Source organism: Crocodylus siamensis, chromosome 2 (genome assembly GCF_052110815.1).
Source record: "Crocodylus siamensis isolate JL-2025a chromosome 2, ASM5211081v1, whole genome shotgun sequence".
Lineage (NCBI taxonomy): Eukaryota > Metazoa > Chordata > Crocodylia > Crocodylidae > Crocodylus > Crocodylus siamensis.
The window spans coordinates 278,977,158-279,001,373 of NC_143396.1; the positions used below are offsets into that span (position 1 = coordinate 278,977,158).

General features: G+C 44.8%; 1 protein-coding gene across 3 annotated transcripts in view; it reads right to left on the bottom strand.

Annotated features, from left to right (window-relative positions):
- AKT1 (AKT serine/threonine kinase 1) overlaps positions 1 to 24,216 on the bottom strand; it is a 105,194-nt gene that overhangs the window by 44,081 nt on the left and 36,897 nt on the right. The window contains exon 3 of one of the 3 annotated variants that reach the window (XM_090034143.1): positions 11,071 to 11,199. The exons of 1 other annotated variant lie outside the window; for it this stretch is intronic. In XM_090034143.1, the coding sequence (XP_089890269.1) occupies positions 11,071 to 11,199 (129 nt within the window). Of the gene's footprint in view, positions 1 to 11,002; positions 11,200 to 24,216 lie in introns of those variants that run through there. One more of the 3 variants, XM_090034145.1, reaches the window with a different exon arrangement.

Sequence of the window (24,216 nt, forward strand, 5' to 3'; positions counted from 1 at the left end):
TTTACAGTGGTAAAGTATTTAGTCAACCACCTTCTGAACTGCTATTCAATACCTATGAATAAGTATTTCCAAATAACAACATAGGCATTTCTTTAAATCCTCTGCCTAGGCTCACCTGAGCATATATCATCCAATAACTTTCCTGGTTTGCAGTGGCAGGGCACAGGTAGCACCCCTCTTTCCCTTGCTTTTTACCTGCGGCTTGCTGTCTGGATATTAGGTGTTTTGTGACTGTGGTAGGTGAGGATCTGGAGAGGACACCTTTTAGGACACTTTAGCTAAATGGAAGGCTCCACATGCAGGGGACTGATCTCAGTGTCCCACCCAGAAAAAAATGTAACTATTTAACTTAAGGCTAACAAACAAAGCTTGGCTTTGGGACACAGAGAACAAGACCAATTAAAGTATCCCAGCATTTCTTTTATATCAGCGTTGTCCATTGATATTTGTTAAGCTTGCTGATCCAGCAATCTTTAAAGCATACTGCAAGATAAATAATAGAGATTTGTCAGTTAATAACCACTATAATTCAAGTATGTCACAGAGAAGTGTTTTGTTTAGTGAACAATATGCTGTCTAATTACCCTGCTCAATCATAACAGCACATATCAAGAAACGCAGAAGGCTTTATATTTTCAACTTGTTATTACTATTGTGTCTTATCACATAGGCTTAAAAAAAATTAAAGTTACCACAGAATTTCCCCTGACATAACTGAGTCTAGAGGACCCATTTTTATCAATGAACCAGGAAATAGCAGTGTTTCTTGTTGCAGTCTGCAAGTTATCAATGCACCTTATCTGTCCCTTTTGTATGTATGCAGGCCACAGAATCATAGAAAATTAGGGTTGGGAGGGACCTCAGGAGGTCACTTAGTGTTCAGGAGGTCATTTAGTGTCTAGTCCAACCCCCTGCTCAAAGCAGGACCAGCCCCAACTAGATCGTCCCAGCCAAGGTTTTGTCTAGCTGGGTCTTAAAAACCTTCAAAGATGGAGATTCCACCGCTTCTCTAGATAACCTGTTCCAGCACTTTACTACCCTCTTAGTGAGCAAGTTTCTCCTAAAATCCAACCTAAACCTCCCTTGCTGCAACTTGAGACCACTGCTCCTTGTTCTGTCATCTGCCACCACTGAGAACAGTCCAGTTCCATCCACTTGGAAGCACCCTTCAGGTGGTTAAGGGCTGCTATTAAATCCCCTCTCAGTCTTCTCTTCTCCAGACTAAATAAACCTGGTTCTCTCAGCCTCTCTCATTAGTCACGTACCCCAGCCCCAAACCATTTCCCCTGCCCTCTGCTGGACTCTCTCCTACTTGTCCACATCCTTTCTATAGGGGGAGGCCCAAAACTGAACACATTACTCCAGATGTGGATTCACCAGTGCAGAATACAGCGGAATAATCACTTCCCTCAATCTGCTGGCAATGCTCCTACCAATGCAGCCCAATATGCCGTTAGCCTTCTTGGCAACAAGGGCGCACTGCTGATTCATATCCATCTTATTGTCCACTGTAACCCCCAGGTCTATTTCTGCAGAGTTGCTGCCCAGTCAGCCCCCAGCCTGTACCAGTGCGTGAGACTGTTCTGTCCTAAATTCAGGACTTTGCACTTGTCCTTGTTGAACCACATGAGATTCCTTTTGGCCCAATCCTACAATTTGTCTAAGTCACTCTGAATCCTAGCCCTATCCCCCAAGTGTATCTACTACTCCCCCCAGCTTGGTGTCATCTGCAAACTTGCTGAGAGTGCACACCATCCCATCTTCCAGTTGTTCAATATCTTCATTAACTTAAACCAGCCCCAGGACCAACCCCTGGGGTGCTCCACTTGATACTGGGTTACAAGGGCTGTGCGAAGCTTCGCGGGCTGATTTGATTTGAAGGAGATTCGGCCAGATTCAGTGGCCAAATCTGCAAATCTGAATTGAATCAGGAAACCAATAAAATCTGAAACTCTCCAAATCGATTTGGAAAAGATTTGGAGAGCTTCGAAGATTCAGGCAGTCCCCACTCACCGCCTCAGGGAGCTGGACCCCGGCCCCATGCTGGTAAGTAAGGGGGGATGGAACGACAAAGATCATAGGGGAACCCCTGCCAGCTCCCCTGGCCCCCCTGAGTATCCCCCCAACCTCCATCCGCTTTCCCATGCCCGTCAATGGTTGCCCCGCCCAGCCCCAGGATCCCAGCTCCTTAAAAATACAAATAAATAAATAAATAAAAAAGGCCCACTCTCACCAGCTGCTGCAGCAGCCATCGGGGCTTCAGGGGGCTCATGACAGCCTCCCCTATGCAGCTCTCGGCAGCAGGGTGCAGCAAGGATCACCTTCCCCCACCTGGCACCGGCCAGGCTTTTTTTCTTTTTAAAGAGCCGGAAGGCTGGGGCCAGGCAGGACAGCAATTGACTGGGCTGGGAGAGCAGGCAGGGGATGGGGCCTGTTTGGTTCAGAGATTTGGGAGATTCAGCCAAACCGTATTTGGGACAGTGATTCGAATCACCATATCAAATCACTGTCCCCCAAAATCGGCTGAATCCGGAGCGAATACTAGCCACTTTCCACAGGCCTACTGGCTACAAGCTAGAAATTGAGCCACTGATTACTACCTGTTGAGCCCCACAATCGAGGCACTTTTCTAACCACCTTACAGTCCATTCATCCAACCCACACCTCCTCAGCTTGCTTGCAAGAGTGCTGTGGGAAACTGTACCAAAAGTCTTGCTAAAGTCAAGGTATATTATGTCCACTGCTTTCCCTGTATTCACAGAGCCAGTTGTCTCATCATAGAAGGCAATCAGGTTGGTCAGGTATGACTTGCCCTTGGTGAATCCATGCTGACTGCTCCTAATCACCTCCTTCTCCCCCAAGTGCTTAGAAATGGATTCTTTGAGGACCTGCTCTATGACTTTTACAGGGACTGAGGTGAGGCTGACTGGTCTGTAGTTTCCTGGATCCTCCTTTTTCCCTTTATTAAAATGGGCACTATATTTGCTCTTTTCCAATCATCTGGGACCTCTCCTAATTGCCATGAGTTTTCAAAGATGATGGCCAGTGGCTCTGTAATCACGAAGGCAGAAAGGGATCTTGGAGTCATTATTGACTCCAAGAAGAACATGGGCCAACAACGCAAGGTCACGGCTAACTGGACCTTGTCGTGCATCCACAGGTGCATTTCAAGTAGAGCCAAGGAGGTGATCCTCCCACTCTATGTGACACTGGTCAGGCCACAGCTGGAGTACTGCATCCAGTTCTGTGCGCCCCATTTCAGGAGGGATGTGGACAATATTGGAAGGGTCCAGAAGAGGGCCACCCGCATGATCCAGGGACAACAGGGCAGGCCCTACAATGAGAGACTGTGGGACCTAAACCTATTCAGCCTTCACAAGAGAAGGCTGAGGGGGGACCTGGTGACTGTCTATAAACTCACTGGGGGGGAACAGAACGGTTTGGGGGAGACACTGTTTCCCCTAGTGCCCCCTGGCATAACTAGGAATAATGGACACAAGTTGTTGGAGAGTAGGTTTAGATTAGACATCCGCAAGAACTACTTCACAGTCAGGGCAGCTAGGAGCTGGAACCAACTTCCAAGGGAAGTGGTGCTGGCTCCTACCCTGGGGGTCTTTAAGAAGAGACTTGATGCCTACCGGGCTGGACTGATTTTAGTCCAGTCTTTTCTCCCGCCCAGGCAGGGGGTCGGACTTGAAGATCTACAAGGTCCCTTCCAAGCCGACTTCTATGATTCTACGATCATATCAGCCAACTCCCTCAGCACTCTTGGGTGCATCCCATCTAGCCCCACGGACCTGTATATGTACAGCTTTTCTAAACAGTCCCTAACCTGTTCTTTCACCAATGTTGGCTGCTCACCTCTGCCCCAAACTGTGCTTCCCAGTGCAGTAGTATGGGAGCTGACCTAGCTTGTTAAGACCGAGGTCAAAAAGGAATTGTATACCTCAGCATTTTCTGCGTCCTATGTCACATGGTTGCTTCCGCCATTCAGTAAGGGACCTACACTTTCCTCAATCTTCGTCATTACAAACTTAATTGTAGAAACCCTTCTTGTTACCCTTCACGTCCCTCCAATTGTGTTTTGGCCTTCCTGACTTCATCCCTGCATGTCCGAAAAATACTCTTATACTCCTCCCAAGTTGTTTGTTCAAGCATCCACATCTTGTAAGCTTTTTTTCTGTGTTTAAGCTCACTGAAGAGTTCTCTGCTAAGCGAAGCTGGCTGCTTGCCCTATTTGCTATTCTTCCTGCACATTGGGATGGTTTGTTGCTACACCCTTAGTCAGGTTTCTTTAAAACACCACCAACTCTCCTGGACTCCTTTCCCCCTCAGACTGATCTCCCAGGGGATCCTACCCATTAGTTCCCTGAGGGAGTCAAAGTTTGCCTTTCTGAAGTCCAGGGTCCATACTCTGCTGCTCTCCATCCTTCCTTTTGTCAGGATCCTAAACTCTATCATCTCATGGTCACTGCTGCCCACGTTGCCATCCGCCTCTACATCCCTCACCAGTTCTTCCCTGTTTTTGAGTAGTGGGTCAAGAACATTATGGTCCCTAGTTGGTCTCTCCAACACTTGCACGATGAAGTTGTCTCCAAAACTCTCCAAAAGCTTCCTGGATTGCCCGTGCACTGCTGTATTGCCATCCCAGCAGATGTCCGAGTAACTGAAGTCCCCCATGAGAACCAGGGCCTGCGACTGGGTAACTTCTGCTAGCTGGCTGAAGAAAAGCCTCGTCTACCTCATCCTCCTGATCTGGTGGCCTATAGCAGCCCCCTACCACAACATCACCCTTGTTGCTCTTCCCCCTAACCCTAACCCAGAGACTTTCACTAAGGTCTGTCTCCAGTTTCATACCGGAGCTCTGAGCAATCATACAGCTCTTCTACATACAGTGCAAACTTTTCCTCTTCTTCCCCCCTGCCTGTTCTTCCTGAACCTTTTGTACCCATCCATGACAGTGCTTTAGTCATGCAAGCTCCCACCAGGTCTCTGTTATTCCAATCACGTCACAGTTCCTTGACTGTGTGAGGATGTCAAATTCTTCCTGCTTGTTTCCCAGGCTCCGTGAGCTCATGTACAGACACCTGAGGTGACTAGAGGACTGTCCTACTTTCTCAGGATGAATGAGGCCTCCCCTGTTGCCCCCTCCTGCTTGCTCCAGGTCCCACACTTCCCCACTTACCTCAGGGCTTTGTTCTCCATTCCCTTGCAAACCTACTTTAAAACCATGTAGACCCAGGCACTATACACACAAAAGGCATGCCCCCATGAGTTTGAATGTGCATTCCCTGGGACAACTAGCAGCAGCACATATTTGTGCTGCACTAGTTGGCACGCGATAAATTGCTCTGGATGGGGTAGGGAAGCCTGAGGTCAACACCTGTGCTGGCCCTGGCAGCCTTATCTGGGGACCTGGGGGCCTCCTGGGCCTCCAGTGGTGGCGAACCAGGCACAAAGAAGCTGGCCGGCAGCCAGAGCATGGCTCTAGCTGACCAGGCTCTGGTTTCAAACAACGTACACTGCCACCATATGCACCGCCCCACTTTTTCTCCTGGTGTAAAAAAAAATCCCACACTGCAAATTAGCAGTGTGGCAAATGCCGACATGTGTGGTGTATGTGATGTGTGGCACCAGAGACGGGTCTGTGGCTCTGCAAACCACACGTGTGCACTCATCTGGATGCACCCATAAAAGGTGTTCCTGGCTCTACAGTATTAAGTAAGATTTATACCCTATTTTGGTGTTATGCTATGAAAATCAAGTGCCTCAAATAAGATGAGGTCGTTTACCACTTTGGAAACAGTCGGCCCTGTCAAACAGACCAACGTAACTATTACCCAGTTGCCACAAAGTACTATCAACAGCACCCTGCTAAAGATGATTTAAATTGCTTTAAAGAACCTCTTGATTCTTTCTTGGCGTTTGGTCTTTAAAAGTAAGTAGGACAGAGAAATTGTTCCCAACAGGAACAGACACCAAGGCATTCAAATGTAAATTACCATTTTGTATTTGAAAGACACTTAGTATTATCCCAGTGACTTTCTAAAATGTCACAATATTTGCTTCCCTAGCACTTAAGCTAAAAGCCAGATTACTTGCGATGAAGGTGTCAAACTCTGCTCCCTATTCAATGACATCACACTTTAAGCCAATAATGTCAAGGAAGAATCCATCATTTCCACACTGTGACTTTTTAAGGGGGGGAAAAAAAAATCCAGAAAAGAAAAGGAAATAGGCTGCCAGAAGAGCTGAATGATGAAGTCAAACAAGGAACAATGGGCATTTTTACACATGCAGCACCACAGCACTGGGTGCTTTGAAAAGTGCCCGGTGCTGCGTCACTTACAATTGTATAAGTGGCAAAATGCACGTCAGTGCTGAGAAAATGGTGGTGGTGCACTTCTGAACTAGATCTGAACTAGAATAGAATGCATTTTAGTTCAGAATAGAAGGTTTTTGGAACACATAGGTGTTTTATTTCAAAGTGCACCACCACCATTTTCTGCACACTGATGTGTATTTCGCCACTTAGACAACTGCAAGCAGTGCAGCGCTGTGTGTCAGCTTGTGTGCAGACCTCCAGCGCATCTGGACATAAAAATGTATGTGTATAAATGCCCAATGTTTAGTTACTGCTGCTCTTTCAGCACTACTGGAAAGACCCAACAACAACACCAAGGTGAGCACAGTTCTGAACACTGCCCCAGGCCTAGATTTATCCAAATACTTTAACATAGGGGGTCTGGGGATGGCAGAGGAAAAACAAGATATTTACTGGAATCAATAATCTTAGAAATCCAGAAAAGTAGTGACACTGAAACTGACTGACCAGAGGCATGTACTCTTGACCCTAAAAATGTATTTGAGCAGATGAAGTTATCAGATATCAGAAATGAAACATTCTTTTACCCTCAATACAGTTCACTACAGAGAAAAATCATCTGTTCTTTATAAACAGGTTCTTCTCTATTTTCATTTTTTCCTGGTTTATAAAATATACCAGTCTCAGCTCCATATGTTATAATTTCAAGTGAAGATGAACTGAGACTACTGCATCAGTATGGATTCCCCTGACCTAAGCCGTGAATTGTGATGGACTATTTGTTACTTGCTAGTATGATCTTTGGGGTGTTTCACATATCTCAGAAAATTTCTGTACCAACAGCTGTTTTTACAGAGGCTCCCTTATCTCATCTCTCTTGGTACTGATAAAGTAAGAACAGAGCACCAGCAAGAGCGGACATACAATCCCACCTCAGTCTTAGCTCAACGCTAACAAAGAACTGTAGCATTAGGTACAAGTTTTGAGGGAATACATTAAAAATAGCCAACCAATACTTTGGGAGATGACTCCTGAACCGTAACCTTGAGCCACAGGCCCAGATGAATAGTTATTTCAAAAAGGTACATTAGGCAAGGAAAAGCAGGACATTTTTCTTTTATCAAAGATCAGACTCATTTTACAATAGAGGCAAGCTTTCATAGGCAGTTTTGTGATCAAAGTCCATTCCCCTTGAAGCATGAAAGTCCAGGGCTGATTAGAGGCAGGCTTCCAGATTGACAAACAGATGCAAAACAACTGCAGAAGGAACTTGCTTTCTGTATCTAGTAGCTGTTGCTAGGACTGGACCCATAGCCATATTTATTCTTCCTCAGGAAAAAGAAACCAGACTATTCTCTCTAATACCATCTGCCCCCTTCCTTCGTTACTTTATTCTCATGCAAATATTTCACACCTCTTGTCTACATGCAAAACTGAAAAACTCAGTATGAGTCTTTACATTACAAATATACATTCAATAGGTAAATTATCTCATTTTCTATCTAAAAAGCCTTTGATGTTGATTAAACTATTTTAAGAGAAAATGGCCTACCTTTTAGCAGCAGGAAAGATCTGAGGCAGCAAAACAAATTACTTTGCAAACAAGACTAGCATTTGCCCTGAAAAATCTGCAATTCTACATTTTTTCTACATATAGGGAATCCCACCAAATACCAAAACCCATGAAATTACCTGAAACAATAAAAAGTGTGGCTATAGTATCTGGGGGCAAATGTGTCCCTGGCTGTATGAGCAACAGTCATCTCTGCATTACTGTTAGCTGCTGCCCATGTAAAAATGATATTCTGGCCTGTGTTCTTCAACTGATAGTTACAGGAACAGCTGGAGATGCATTTGGCATTCCCTTTACTGAACCTGCAGGATGCTTCCCAGAACCGCAGACTTGAATCCAAAACAAGCGAAAGGAAGCAATCAGGCTGTGAGAGAGATGAAGGTGCAGCAAGCAGAATCTGAAAGAGGTACAAGAACCTCAAATGCCAAAAGCATCTAGGTCCCCCACATTTCCACATACCCCCTGCATCATATGCTAGCAGTGCCATATCTCAGTGCCTAAATGAAAAGCGATTGAACTAAGCCACAGCTAAGTGTGAGGAAAGAGGCAGAATTAGTTTCAGCAACTGGCCAAAAACTACGATCACCATTTCAGGTAAGGCAGCCTGCTCAACGATCATCAAGACAGTATGCAGTTACTGGGACCACACTGTCCTCCTGGATTCATTCAATGCTACTAAACAGACTGAGGCAATTGCTAAGAACACTTTTCCCTATGCTCACTTCCATTTATGTCTGTACAGGAGGCAACACTGCATGGTAAATGCGTGTCATGGCTCTACAATACTTCAATACCATGGCAATGAGCTTATTATAAATGGCTAGACTGACGTGCTTGATTTGACAAAAAGGCCAAACATATTCCATTGTAAAGGGCCAATTTAACTCAACCCTCTTGGACCAAGTTCTGGACCAAAAAAAAGAAAGATGAGAGGCCCCTACACCCCTTTTAATCTCTCAGCACTGAGCCTTAGTAAAAAAAATATATATTGTAAATAATGCAGTTAGGAGCAACATAATGAAAGCATCCTCTAAAAAGTGCATTTGTTAAAAGCCTCTGGCTACATATCAAGAGCTTTAAAAAACCTGTCTAGGATTTAATGGCTTTCTGCTGTTTTTCTCTACTTTGTTGATCTATAAAGAGAAATCAGTCTGAAGAGTAAAGCACCGTAGGTTCGGTCCATTACTGAGGTGGAAATACTAATCAATTCTTCTCTCCGGAATAGGTTGGTAAGACATAAGCCTCTCCTCAACCCCCACCAACTCTCCCTGGTGTTCTGAACCAAAGCATCTCTTGGTAACTTGGTTATTTCCTGTTCTCATCCCCACCCTGCCTTAAGGTTTAACAAAGCAAGGGGCCTATTGGGTACATAAATACCAAGGCTGCCAAGAAACTGTGTGACAATTCATGGGACATTCTTGTGCTTTAATGGGCCCAGGAGCTCAGAAGGAAATTGGTATGGGGTTTGTGTTTGCATCTACTCTAACAGTCTGCATGGGCAAAGCTCCCTCTCAATGCAGTCCTCTACTGAACGTTTCCTCCCCAGCCAAACTGTCAGGGGCAGGAAATGGACCAGCATATACAGATCATGAGCCGTATGTGACTCCACTCTTCAGCTGTGGGATGAGGAGAGATGAAGGGTGGAGTGCGCCTGGAGCTGGTGAAAACAAACAGAAAAAAAAGACAGAGCGGCAGAGAACTGAAGGTGAATGGATTCAGAGAGAGGTTAAAAAAAGTACAGGAGAGAGTTATTAGGGTGCCTAAGGGAAGCTTTAAAGTCATAAGCTGGGGCCTTGTGTGAGGTAACAAGAGGGAGAGTAAGATTTCCTCATGTCCCCAGATCCTCTGAAATGCAGCATCAAAACCTGATCCAAAGCCCACTGAAGTCAACAGGAACTTCCCCACTGACTTCAAACACTAGAAGTATACCGATATATCAGTCTATATTGGATCTGCACTGATAAAAGGAAAATTAACATTAGTTTTGGCCAGTGTAGCTGATAACATCACCGATAAATGCCAAGTGCATGTGCACCACCACAGCACACACGTGACCAGGAATGCAGACCAGCAGCTTGGAGAACAGCATTGGCCCAGTAAGTCTGTGGGGAAAAGGGGGCGGGAGGCGCAGATCGAGACCCCCAGGGTAAGGGAGGGAGAAGAGTAGGGGCAGGGGCAGGTGCTGCCCAGCTAGGGCAGTGAATGTGACCCCGGGAGCAGAATGAAGCTGTGGGCAGCTTGTTCATGGAGTATGGGGGGGAGTGGAGCAGCTCCCCACTGCTGCACACACCCCCAGGAGAAACATGGGGGACATATGTCCTCCCAGATTTGTGCGCATGGCAAGAGCAAGCTGCCTGCTGCGGGCTTGGGGCCAGGGGCTGCGCCCGCCTCTGCCTGGTGAGGGCGGCTGGGGCTGCACTTGGGCAGGCAGGGGTGGGGCAGGCAGCTGCGGTGCTGAGAGAGGTGGCTACAGGGTGGGCTACAGCCATCTTCCCCCCGCCCCCCCATGCATCTCTTCCCCTCACAGACTTTCATAGACATTAAGGCTGGAAGGGACCTCGGAAGATCATCGAGTCCAGCCCCCTGCCCCAGGGACTTATCAGCAGGAGGCTGCTCTCCAAGCTGCTGGGCTACATTCCTGTCAATCAGCTATCGGATCAGTATCAGCCAGTATGGCTGGTTAATAAATCAGCCATCACTATCAGCCAAGAAAATCTTTATCAGTGTACCCCTATCAAACACCTTTTGAAATCTGGAACCAATAGCAGATATGCTTTTCAGTCTCAATTCAACAAGGTACTGGAGCACATACTGCTCAGTACGGTTACTCCCATGTTTGAGGGCCTAAGAAGCATCTATTTTAACTGTAAAACAATATCAAAGTAAAGGACCCTATTCTGTTCTGCAGGAGTAATACAAAAGAGACTGAAAAACAGAAGTGAAGTACACAGAGTAGATGTGACCTGACTCTGGATCGACCCTTCATGCACAGCTATGAGTTAGGTTTATACTGAGAAACCTAATACTCTTTTTGTCTAAAATGAGGACATTTCTTCAGCCCACCCACAGTGCTTGTCTAGGACCAATTTTAGGACACTGCTCACCACAAGGACAACGTAGGCAAAACCTGTAAAACCCAGTAGGCAGAAGTGATGGCGCTAAAAAGGCTTACGAGCTACAGAGAAGTTGTTTAAAGGGGACTCCCGTTGGTCAACATCCTGCGGTCTCTCTTTGTAGCCAATGAAAGTGCCATCGTTCTTCAGCAGAAAATACCTCGGTCTCCATGTCTTTATGTATTCTCCTATAAAAAAAAAAAAATCACAGACCAGAAAAGAAAAATCAGAAAACATTCCATGCACGGTTACCCATGAATGTCAGTGGAACCTCTTTAAAACAATTATACTGCACATATTTTTTAATACAGCAAGGTTTTTAACAGTCAGTTTGTCCTGGTATAAACAATGGAAAAATACAGGGAGTGATTAAGATAGTGACAGTGATATTAACCAAAAAATGGGATTTCATAAAAGGTAAAGAGCTGTATTTTATTCCAGCTACTTCTGTTTCCATACAAACTCTGCAACATCTGTTTTAAATGCATTTTAAAATTTAAAAATCACAGCAGATGTCCTATGTATTATTTTTGCTATTGTCATTTTTCATACTGACAAGTGGAGAAATTTTTTTCATTTACATTTTGCAGCGCAAGTATTTTAAACAACAATGGGTAATTTACTAATTAGTCAACTGCTTTATCAAACCAACAGTCACTTTTAAAGCATAAAGAGATCATTCTCTGCTTAAGTTACATAATACTACTCCTTTCAAACCATCTAGAAATGTGTAGGACAATATGAAAAATAAAATCTTATGGTGTAAGAGGAACATGGAAGGTCTTACAAAGAACTTGCCCTCTCTTCCTAGAGGTAAAGCATTTCTAACCCCAGGCTGCCGCTCACAAGCAATGTTATAAAGAGAACCTCTGGTTGTGCATAAATATTACGGTCCCATTCAAACATATGGTGGCAGAATGAACAGCGACTTCACAGACCAAATACCTAGTCAGTCATGGGAAGGGCGCATTGTCTACCTATTGACTTTGGTCAAGTTGTTTCTCATTTGGCCTCACTGTGCCTATTTAAGCGCTCTCAGCCTGCATCTGGGCAGCACATACAACACTTTTGCATGACCGTGGGCCTCTGTGCTTTCATGACATATTTGCAATTTTTATTGTGTCCCACCTAAAGGCCTTTGGTCACAGTCTCCTACAAACATGTGGCCTCAACATCATGGAGCTTTGTCCATGGATTGGAGTTTGCCAACTAGGATAAAGACTTATCTAGTGAGATGAGCTAACCAATAATTGCCTTGGGGGCAGCAAATTTCTCCTCAGTTTATTATTAATTGCCCATGATGGTAGATAGGCTTTAGACCCCTCCCTGACATGCTTGATGCTGGCCACCAGAGACAGGATACCAGACAGCAGAACAGACAGGAGTTTCCAGGGTGGCAGATACATTTAATTCCATCTCATTTTAAGGCCTAAGAAATTATCATACAAGGACATGATGCTCACTGTTGATTTGTTTGACGGGCTAACCACCAAACTGAACAATAGACAAAAACAAGAAAATACAAGGCACCACAGATTTACTAGCCACAACTCCTTTCTGCTATTCTTCTCCCTTCCTTCCTCCCTGGCCACCCAACAGAGCCTCTCCTGCTGTTTTCCGCTTTCCACCAGAGGTAATTTCTCCCATGATGCTGCACACCCTGCCCCAGGAACTCCCCTACAGCTGCTTTGCCTGCCTCCCTCTCTCCATAGACCTCCCTTCCTTCTGTGATGCAGCCTCTTGCTTCTTCACACAGCAGCTGCAGCACTTCTTCCCTCTGTTCAACCTCATACCTGTTCCGTGGTGCTCACCTGCACACCTGGCAGTTGCTTTCCCCGTGTAGCCACAACAGCATTTAGACTTTTTATCCTAAAGCAAAAAAAGCTTCTAAGGGCAAGTAAAGAGGAAGGAAGGCAGCATGCCCAAGGGTAAGTATGGAGGATATCCTCTAAATTCGGCACGTCTGCCAAGATCTTCTATTAGCATCGATACAAGTGACAGCACAGAAGAGACGCGCAAGATATAGCACAAATCTATGTACAAGTCAGCATGCCCCACCAGCAGGTTAAATCAGTGATTCTCAGTGCCACAACACCTTTGAGAGTAACACCAGGTGGTGCTCAATATTATTCCTATTAGGTGCACAAACACCTAGGAATGATTCACAAGATAAGCCCCGAGATTTCAAACAGGAATTCATAGCGTCTCATACATTCTGACCTGTTGTGGTCTTTCTGAGTCTTTGAAACAGAAGAATTGCTCTGTTGTTTTTCCATAGTCTAAAAAACAAAGTGAAAGTTAAGGGCCAGCATTTTCCAAGGGGTGCCTTGAGTCTAAAAAAAAAGGTTGAAAACCACTGGGTTAACTGCCATGGTAGCCTATAGAGATTAACAAAGTGTCATAATTACCATAGAAATGTCTGAGGAACGGACCCATGATTGTCATGACTTAACATTTATATTTCAAGGTGCTTAATTCTAACGTAAAACAAATGCTGGCAACTCTTGGGACTACACAGAGGCCTTTGCAGCCTTCTACTTCTAAGTACTAGGTCCAAATCCAGTGCCACTTTGCAAAAGCCATCTCTATCAGACCATGCCCCTAACTGCCATGTTCAGATACAAACTCGTGGTCACAGTTGAGTTCTCACTGTACAGGACTACACAAGACATGAGCAGAGATGCTCATTCCAGCTGCCAGCACTGTCACTAGCACCTTGGCCCACACCGAAAAACCTCTTTCTTTTATATCAAGTGAACTTGGTCACAAGAAACCTACATCAGAATACCCCATAGCCATTTACAAGAGGGCAAACATTTCACCTTATTCCACAACTGAAACTGCATCATCATCTCCTCCCAGTATTGTTCTTAACAGATACAAAGCTGGAAGCAGATGTTCCAGATGTGGAAGATTAAGACCATAACTTGAAGTTAGATCAAAAATTTAGGTTTATGATTACGAATGGTGTTTCCTGAGATTGGGGGGGCATCATTTGTAGTTGGCAGCGAGCAGCGACCGCCTGCAGATGCCAGTGTCGGCAGTGGCAAGCGGGGACCGCCCACAGATGCCAATGGCTCGAGGGGGGGCAGGGGGGGACAGGTGGCAAGTTGTGACTGCCCGCAGAAGCCAGCGGCAGCTTCTCTCGGGGGGTGGGGGGGGATGACAACATGGATGTGCCCCCCTCCCCCCATGTCCTCTCTACTCATTGCCTATGATTATGATACCTTGATAAGTATCACTTTAGCTACAGCTGTAACACACTTTAATGCACAAGGGGCCAGGTTTTCCTCAAAGCCCAATGACTTCAATGGCTTCAGCTCCTGCAATCCACCAGGCCTGAACCAACATTTTCAGTCAAAATTGTAATAGGTGCTTTTCTCTGCTCCCACTGTAAGAGCTTGGGTGCAACAGCAAAATCTGTTCTGGGGAAGGGGTGGCCAGGAACAGACCAAAGAGAGGCCAGGAGCAGACCCAAGAATGAACTCAGGCAAAAGACTTGTCCTTGGTTCTTCCCTTTGATCTGGAGAGTAAATTCATGGAGGAAACTGCTCACTGCTGCAGACCAGCAAGGGTAGAGCCATGGATCCTCCAACTCAATCCCCTCACCGACTTGCTTTAAGAGAAGTTCAGATTGGGTAGGTGGAAGCTTCTGCCCCTCCAACTACGTAGCCAGTCAGAATATGCAATGGATCAAGCCAGGGGAGTTTCATTCACCCTTTCTCCTTTGTACAGACAAGTAAGGGCTAGCATAATCTGTCCTAATGCTTTTCTGGTCAACATTATCAAAGGAAAGGTTTTATTGAAAATGAAATTCTTTGCAGGGGGAGAGGTGGGGAGGGGAGGGAAAGGGATCGTGAAATCCCATTCCTAATTCACAATATTGAGTTGTTGCAGACACTCTTCTCTTTTCCATTTTACTTTTTATTCAGTGTTCAAATGTGATCATTTTCCAATAGCTTTCTTGCACGGATCTGTTCCAGTTGGAAATATATCTTGTAGTAAAATTAATCACCACCTTCAAACTGGAGTACTGCATGTGCCTAGCATTCTCCTTAGTACTTTCCCTTTCTTCTTCAGCCCATTCACACTTCCTCCTTGAGGAATTAATTATTTCATAAACATCAGACGTATTCTTCCTGACAATGGGATCATTCAACATTTGGACCATCACATATTAATCACCACTGCAGCTAGTTCTCTTTCCTAAAGCTAATTTCTAAATCGTAAACTATTGTAAACATTTCTATTTTTTATTATAATTTTTTGTTCTGTCTGCCACTTAATAAATATTGCAACAGTTTTGTGTGTGCCAAGGACTACTACGAATCAATAAATAATACCTACGCTCTGTGCAGAAACATCATATCTTGATGACCTGCAGCATTATGAAGCACGCAGCAGGAACTATAGAATGAGTGTCATTGCATAACATACTCTAAAGTGACAGGAACTAGAAATGTAACAAACTGGCATGAAATTTACTTATCTGTGGTTGCACGAGACAGCGATCAGAGAGGCATGAATATACAGTATACTGAAATGATAAATTAAGCAAAGACGACTGCATCTACAGCAGCACTGGAGCACAGGTTTGCAGATGAAAATCAGCAGGAAAAAGTGTGCGGTATTTCTGTTGTTATAAAGCAAATTTGAGTTTCTGAGACTGGCAAGAGTAACAGCTAAATTTTACACGCTCATTTGAACTATGGCAGTTGCCAAACCTTACCTTCCTTTCAAAATTATTCTTAAAAATAAAATTATTTAGATGAGTTATTACATATAGGACATGGGACTCTAAACGCACTGTAAAGCAACGAATTCTAAAACTGGGTTATATATACCCATACACATATACTACGCATTGGTTAGAAGACAAGTCACAACTGGGTATGTGAATACTTAAGACAGAACTCAAACATTTTGTTTAAACAGACAAAATAGAGTAGTATTAGACTGCTTGCACAAAGTTGGTTAAAAAAAAAAAATCCCGAGCCTTTTCTTCCTACTGTGTTAGGAGAGTTGGAAAGTGGCATATTTGAAGTATGAGCTGCATTGTTTTGATTTTTTCCCCAATTTTTTTTTTTAGCTTCTCTGTTATAATCTCTGTTGTCCTATCTGAAGTCATTTATATTAGTTAGGCTGTTTCTTATAAAACAGTAAATACAGGCACAATTAAAAATGTGAGAGAGAAACCAATGCAAGAAACTGCGTGAGGGGAAAAATTAAACTCCAGCTCTATTAGACTATAGTAAAAATAATAACAAACCACCATGGAAAACTGAACAATTCAGAGAGCAAAAGATTTTTTCCTCAGTGATTCATTGCTTGTTTAATGCCTTGGCAGAGCCTTCTTTGTTTTCAGTAACAGAACGCTAACGGTGCAAAGAGAGAAAAGCAAAAAGTGCAAGTTATAAATCCTACATGTAAAATGCTGGATTTGAACTGACTCCTCTCCAACTTGCTAGCTTTGTTAGTTAAAATCTTTATTCACCATGCTGTTTACGTAGAGCAATTTGCAAAGTGCAAGAATTCCCCAACTGTACATTGCCACAAATATACACGAAGATTGTTATAAACTGATTTCACTTTATTGCCTTGCCTCTGCCCCCACACACTGCACATTAAAATCCTTAATATGCACTTATAATGTAAATCCACCTTGTGCCAAAAGCACTCTTCATAACAAGATGGAGCACAAAGCATACTTTCAATGTGAATATTTCAGAAAGTTAAGCAAAAAAAAACTCTTTTGGTTCATGAAAAGTTAATTCTACAGAGGATTTACAATAATGCAGGGTTCGGTTCCACCCCCCCGCCCTTCCACTCCACAACACTGTCGTACTGAATCTGGAGCTGTCTACCCCTGATAGAGTGTCTAACATCAGAAACAGCTGCCACTCCCTGGGAAGCTTACGGGGTAAGTGGAGAATAATGAGCAGCAAGCACCAGCAGAACAAAAGAAAATCCATCTTTATTTACCAACTGCTGCATGCTTGTTGCTGCATCAAGCTCATTCAAAGCCAACGCCACACCCTCTAATTCATAACAGACTGTATTTAAGCAGCATTTGCTTACATCTTTTTAGATAAACTCTCACACATACACATTGAGGATTTAAAAATGTATATAGTTTAGCAAAGTAATTACCCAACCATGGCAGCCTGTAAAAATTACAAGAATATGGATTGGACTGTTAACTTTTTAATATCCCAAATTAACCAGACCCAGGCTGGAATATTCAAGAGAAAAGCAAGGTCCCGATTATATTAAATGCACTCAAGTATCCATAGTGGAAACTGGATTATGCTGTCTGCTCCAGGCATCAAAAAATCAGCTTTATTTATTAAAATTAAACACCACAAGCATTAACTAAAAAACCTTTCAGCCTCAGTCTTTGTTCGAGTCTCTCTCTCAAACAGACCAAATGCAATGCATTCTCTCACTGAGCACTTAACCCTCTGAGCAAAACACCAAAGTTGTGCCAAAAGCAGGACTAATGTTCCCCTGGTCAAAGAAATGGAACGACTCATTTATAAAACCTGAATGGAAGCAAAAAGTGGTCTGCATCCTGTCTGCCCAATAAGGTTTCAGCGAAACAGATGCCAGCTTCCTCAAAGATGTGAAGTTCTTAGAAGCTGCCATCTCATGTGTGCTGGAGGGATTGAAGGGAAGGTTTTCCAATTAGTGTCTGCTAGTCAGTACTGTAACTATCCATTCATTTGAAAACTTTATTAAAGCCAACACAAATTCCTTATTTTTAAAAGAAAAGGTTGAAAATTCTTCCTTGATTTTTTTTAAACAGTCCACAGTTTCCAGACAGCGAGATAAATCCACATCGTGTACCAGTGTTTGATATTTTTAAGGCAGACAAGATCATTGCGCCCCATATTCAAAATTTGTGTATATCACAGCATCACATTATTTCCGTTTTGCTTTCCTAGAGGTCGACGTGCCCCTTTTTTCTCCCCTGGACAAACTGTCAAAACAAGATATTTAAACAGTACCAGAGTTTAGGTAGCTGGGGAGGGAATAAGCGTATGCTAATGTCTTTCCCAATATGCTCACTCAGAGATGAGGACCTCTGGTTTGCCTGGCTATTCACAGGAGTACAGAAGGGGGCCAGTTCTTTGATTATTTTTTTGGTCACTCCCTGGATGTGTTCTCAGCCTTTGCCTCCAGCGTACAGCTGCGGACACTTTGGCTGTGCCCTGAATCTCAATGAGCCGGCTCAGACTGCAGTCAAGGGTGCTCCCCAATGGGGAGGTCAAGCCTGAGTCAGCAGACTGTCTGCACCAGACTGGCGCTCTCCAGCTTATCCCAGCTCTTTGCCTTTCACTGACCATATATGGCAGTCCACTGTCACAACAAGCTAATTCAGCGCAAGGCAAATCCGTTCACCGCTTTATTCTTACTCATTTTCCATGCAGCTGGATAGTAGTGCATTGCATGTAAGGCTCGACAGCAGCCTGCATGACAATGATTGACATTATTGCCAACAGGTTAAGAAGAAATGCCTTCCTCTTCAAGTGTGGCGCTGGTTATTCTAAACCTACTACTGTTTCTCACGCTTACACAAAGCCACAATATATGGCACCTGCTTAATTATCATATCTTCAGGGAATTTGAGGGGGGAGGGGAGCTGGAGGTGGGGCAAAAGGGGAATGATTAGATGGTCTCATGTTCGGAGTGACAAAGAAAAATCTTCACACTGTATTCAAATCCAAGCCTGCTCAAAACAAGTGAGCAACTCCCATTCACCTGGCATTGCACATCTGCAAGTTAATTCGAAAATAAATTAAATAAAAATGCATTACGTGGCCACTTAGAGATTTAAAAACACAACACAAGAAGTGTTTGAACGAACTCTGCAGAAAACTAAAGTTACTGGATGCAGCTTCTGTCTCTTAACAGATGGCCAGTGTGAATATTTTAGGGTGCCAATGGTTGGTCTGAAATGGATCTCTATAACAGCTCTAAATAAAAATTATGGGGCAGTAGATATTGATTCCTATCTATCCAGGAGCCTCTTCACACAGAAAACAGAAGTTAATATTAAAAATCACTACTGTTTAGAGCTTATCACCTGTCAGGCAACAAACACCCCACGTTCATGGCAGATCACTCTGCAATTCCATATCGCTGCCCTTCAATTCTACATAACTGTACAATTGAAACACAGGAGTTTTTGCTGCGTTTCGGTTTAGAAGGTCAAAAATGTTGCCATATTGCTTACAGCAATCAATTTAAGCAATACCAGATATTCCCAAAGGAGTCAAAGAGAATTAATCAGCATACAGAAAACTCCTTACTCCTACCTTTGGCACAGCTTAGTCAGGCTAGTCCTAACCTACAGCTGTCTCCAATGGGAAAAGATGCAAATGAAGTTTCATTAAACACTGCAGTTTTAAGGATAGGTACATAAATTATAAGAAAGGATACATTGATCACTTTAACTATGTTAAAAATAGTATGAACATGAACTTTGTCTCAATTACATCCTGGAGAAAGCAAAAAAGCACTTTAAAAACTATTAGAAGGCATGCAATCTAATTTTAATACATTTTCAGTACCGCACTGCTCTCAACACCAAAGCATTTTAAGAAAATAAAACATTCTAACAACAAAAATTCCATAATGTACTACTTGGTTTTTTACCCATCTTTAAATGCGTTACATATTATCCACATAAAAACAGCAGCAAGTAGAGAATCAAACTGAATTGGATTGAACCAGTCTTGTCTCCCAATTACTTTAGTTAGAAATTAAGGGAGAGATTTTGCAAAAGCTTAGGCCTAAGAGTTTTAAGCAAATAAACCACACTAAGATTTTAAATGTCTGCTCTCTTTAGGGTCTGATTTTTCAGAATTGTAGGGAATCTGCAACTCTGCAATGTTTTCAGCTTGTGTTATGGACACACTGCTTCAATAAATTGGGCTACAAATACATACAGATTGGTTATATCCTAATTTCCCACATGCCAACACATTTGAACATACCTAGTCTTTTTCAGACAGTCTAGGCTGCTATAAAAAAAGGTTGACATAATTACCTGCAATAAGATGGAAGTGACATTCTCTTTAACAACTCTTGAACTTGAGTTTATTTATATATGGCATGTGTAGTAGTGCTCTTCAATTAAATTCTGCTTAAAGATGGAGATAAAGGGAGGAAGGAAAAATGCAGAAGCAGAGGTGCACCAATATATCAGTCCATATCAAACTGGCACCAATAAAAAAAAAAATTGACATCATCAGCAATTGGCTTTTTTGGCTGGTGTAACTAATAATGTCACCAATAAATGCCGTGTACATGTGCGCAGCTATAGCATGCATGCAGCCAGGAATGCAACCTTGCACCTTGGAAAGCAGTATCTGGCCAGTAAAGTCTGTGGGAGGCAGGGAAGGGAGGCAGCTCCCCACTTCTGCGTGCACCCCCAGGGGAGGCACAGGGGCATGTGCCCCCCTGGATTTGCGCGTGGGGCGAGGCCAGGCTTCCCGCTGTGGGCTCGGGGCTACACCAGCTTCTTCCCAGTGAGGGGGTTGGGCCAGGGCTGCACTTGGGGTGGGCAGCAGCAGAGCTAAGAGGGGGATGGACTACAGCAACCTCAAAATCTACTATAGCTCCCCCAGCGCAGCCACCACCCACCAAACCCCCACCTGCCCCGAGCGCAGCTCCAGCCCAGCTCCTGCAGCTGGGAAAAGGCCAGTGCAGCCTCTGGCCCCAAGCCTGCAGTGGGCAGCCCACCTTCACCCCACACACAAATCCAGGGGAGACATGCCCCCCCATGCCGGCCCTGGGGATGCACGCAGCAGTCAGGAGCCATCCCCCTCCCCACTTCCCACGCCCCCGGACGAGCTGCCCATGTCTTCGTCCCGTGACCTGCCCTGGCTGGGAGTCTACCCCAGCCCCAACCCCATTCCCTCCCTGACCATGGGGGCCTTGATCTTCCCCCCCATACCCTGTCCCTCTCCCACATCCCTTCCCCCACAAACTTACCAGCCGGACACTGTTCTCCAAGCTGCGGCAGGGCTGTATATTGGCTGGCGGATTGGTATCAACTGATATGGCTGGTTAATAATCGGCCATTGGTATCAGCCAAAAAAATCTTTATCAGTGCACCCCTACTGAGAAGTAATGTAAACCGAAAGCCACTTGCGTGTATGAAAAACTAAAAAAGGGAATTCAAGCTTGAATTCCACACGCTGCTTAAATAGTCCACACTGAATATGTTCAGGACAAGCTTTCCCCAATTAAATACAATCAATGAAAGAAATGGAAAAAAATAGCACACATTAGAGAATACACAAGATCACCCAGTACTTGTGTGGGAAGGACAGTTTTGCTGAGACACACAGATATGAACAGAAACCTGCTTAGTTTTGAACAGTGAAGATGTATTCAAAACAACTGCTGCTCAGTACATCTCTTGATAATGAAGAACTGGGTAAACAGCACTAAGCAGGTTAAGGTGGACTGAGAATAGAGGCTCAGTCCTGAAAGCCTCCAGCTTCTTTCATAAGCTATACCGATGGCTTATTCTTAGTCATATTGAGTTAGCATAGTGCCCATGTGAACTGACACACCTCCTGGCTTTGTTCCTATTTCTGCTTTGCACCCATAAACTTAAAGTGATAGGCCAGGATTCCTCCTACATAGGAATTATGAGTCAACCTACCCAGGAAAAGGGAGCAGAAAACTGGCTTAAAGCCACCCCAAATCCAGTTCACATGCCAGAAACTAAATTATGTTGGCATAGGCAATGCAGTGTTTTGTAGCGGCCTATTCTTACCAGACAGATAATTTAACTTGAAGGAAGACATTTTTTTAAACAGTCACCACCAACACTAATCAGCAACTTTGCTGGCAGTTCCAGCTGAGAAACCAAGGACTGGAGGGGCACAAGAAACCTCTACCGGTTGTTTCTCTGGAGTGAGGTCTCTTGTCAGTGGAGAGAACTGCTGTTGCCCTGGGAGTTCAGGTCAAAGTAAAGCTCGTCTGTTGATCACTCTCCATAAATAGCAAATGCACTCACTTTACAATGCAGGGTGAAACACTGGCCCCAGTGAAATCAACCCCAAAAGTTCCCGCTAACTCCAATGGAGCGAGAATTAAAAAAATAATAATCAATACTCAGTAACAACCATTACTGAATCTAACACAAAGTCACCATTCAAATCATCAGATTGTACTTAAGCCTAACTGCTGATCCCCAGTACAGCTGGTATCCCATCCCTCATGAACTGACAACTTACTAAACCAGTAGGACTGAAACACAGACTGACTCCATGCTACAACACTTACCATGTACTACCACTCATACCGCAATACCCATATTTCATAGATTTCATAGACGTTAGGGCTGGAAGGGACCTCGGAAGATCACTGAGTCCAGCCCCCCGCCCAAAGGGCAGGAAGTCAGCTGGGGTCATAGGATCCCAGCAAGATAAGCATCCAATTTACTCTTGAAGGTGTTCAATGTAGGTGCTTGAACAACCTCCGATGGCAGGCTCTTCTAGACCTTGGGGGCTCAGACAGTAAAGAAATTCGTTCTTATGTCCAGCCTGAAATGGTCTTGTAGAAGTTTATGACCGTTCAACCTCATCATCCCTTGGGGCGCTCTTGTGAACAATTGTTCTCCCAGATCCTGGTGAGCACCCCTGATAAACTTATAGGTGGCTGTCTCAGTGCACTCAGGTGCCCTGCACCTGAAAGCAGAGACGGCTTGGGAGAGACCCCTAATGGCGGGAAGGGGGATGCTCAGCTGCCAGTCACCAGGGCAGTGCAGGTGCTGGTTGCCGGGGCATCTAGTAAAACCAGCTGACAGGAAGGGGCAGGGCTTAGCCCTTCTTAAGCCCAGGCAGGAGGCCAGTTCCTCTCCAGCGGCCGTGGGAGTAGAAACTTGGCTAGGACAGACAGAGGGGAGAACTCTGGCAGTGTGAACATCCCCCGGTTGCTGCTGGGGTTGGGGAGCTCTCCCCCCCCTCTCTTTCACTCTCTAGTAGGGAGTGAATCTAGTTTGACCGGACGGTCTATTTTTTTTTTGTTGTCGCCCAGGGGCTTTGGGTTCTTGTGTTCACTGTTTTGACCGGAGGACCAGGTAAGGCTATTAGGGGTTGGAAGAGGCCTCACAGGGACTCCCCAGTAGTGTGGGGGTTCCTGGCGCCGGGGACGGTGCAGCATTTTGTGGGGTGCGTTGGCCCCAGCCCCAGAGCGAGAGGGGCGCAGCAAGGAGCTCCCCCCAGGAGTAAAGAGGAGGGCTGAGACACAACAGGGCCCATGTCAAACCATGTCAGCACCATCTGTGAGGCTTGGGCTGCGGTGTAGGGGAGGAAAAGGAGTCGCCCCCTGTCACTGGGGCGCAGAAAATGGGCAGCCTCCCGCTGATTACAACAATCTATTAATCAAAAAAGATCAAGGTGTGGCAGGCGAGTAAGCAGGCGGTTGGCCCATTACAGGAGGGTGGAGCCACTCCTGGAAAAGCTCCGATAGTGATACTTCTGTCACAGTGGCCATCAGATCACCCCAAGCCTGCACTTTTCCAGGCTAAAGAGTCCCATGGCTCTCAGCCTGTTGTTGTAAGGTCTATCTTCCTGACCTCTGATCATGAGTGTGGCTCTTCTCTGGACTCTCTCAAGCTTCTCCACATGCTTTTTGAATTGTGGAGCTCAAAACTGGATGCAGTACTCCAGCTGCGGCCTCACCAAGGCCTAGTACAAGGGGAGAATGACGTCCTGGGATTTGCTTAAGAAGCATCTATGGATGCAAGCCAGTGTTTTGGTCACTTTACTAGCCGCAGCATCGCACTGCAGGCTCATGTTCATCTGGTGGTCAACAATGACCCTCAAGTCTCTTTCTTCTGTCATGCTAGCCAGTGTAGCACTGCTGAGCCTATAAGAATGCCGCAGGTATCTCTTCCCAAGGTGGAGAACCTTGCATTTTACGAAGTTTAACACCATCAGGTTCTCGTCCGCCCATTTGCTGAGCCTGTCCAGGTCAGTCTGGATCACCCACCTGTCTTCTGGTGTGGATGTTTTGCCCCAAAGTTTGGTGTCATCAGCAAACTTGCCCAGTCCGCTTCTGACTCCAATGTCCACATCATTAATATAGTCTGTTTAATGTCACTCTTCACTAAATAAGGAGTCTCTGCTCACAGTACATAGTTCCAGAAGCAAAAACACTCAAGGATGCAGGAAAAGGACAGA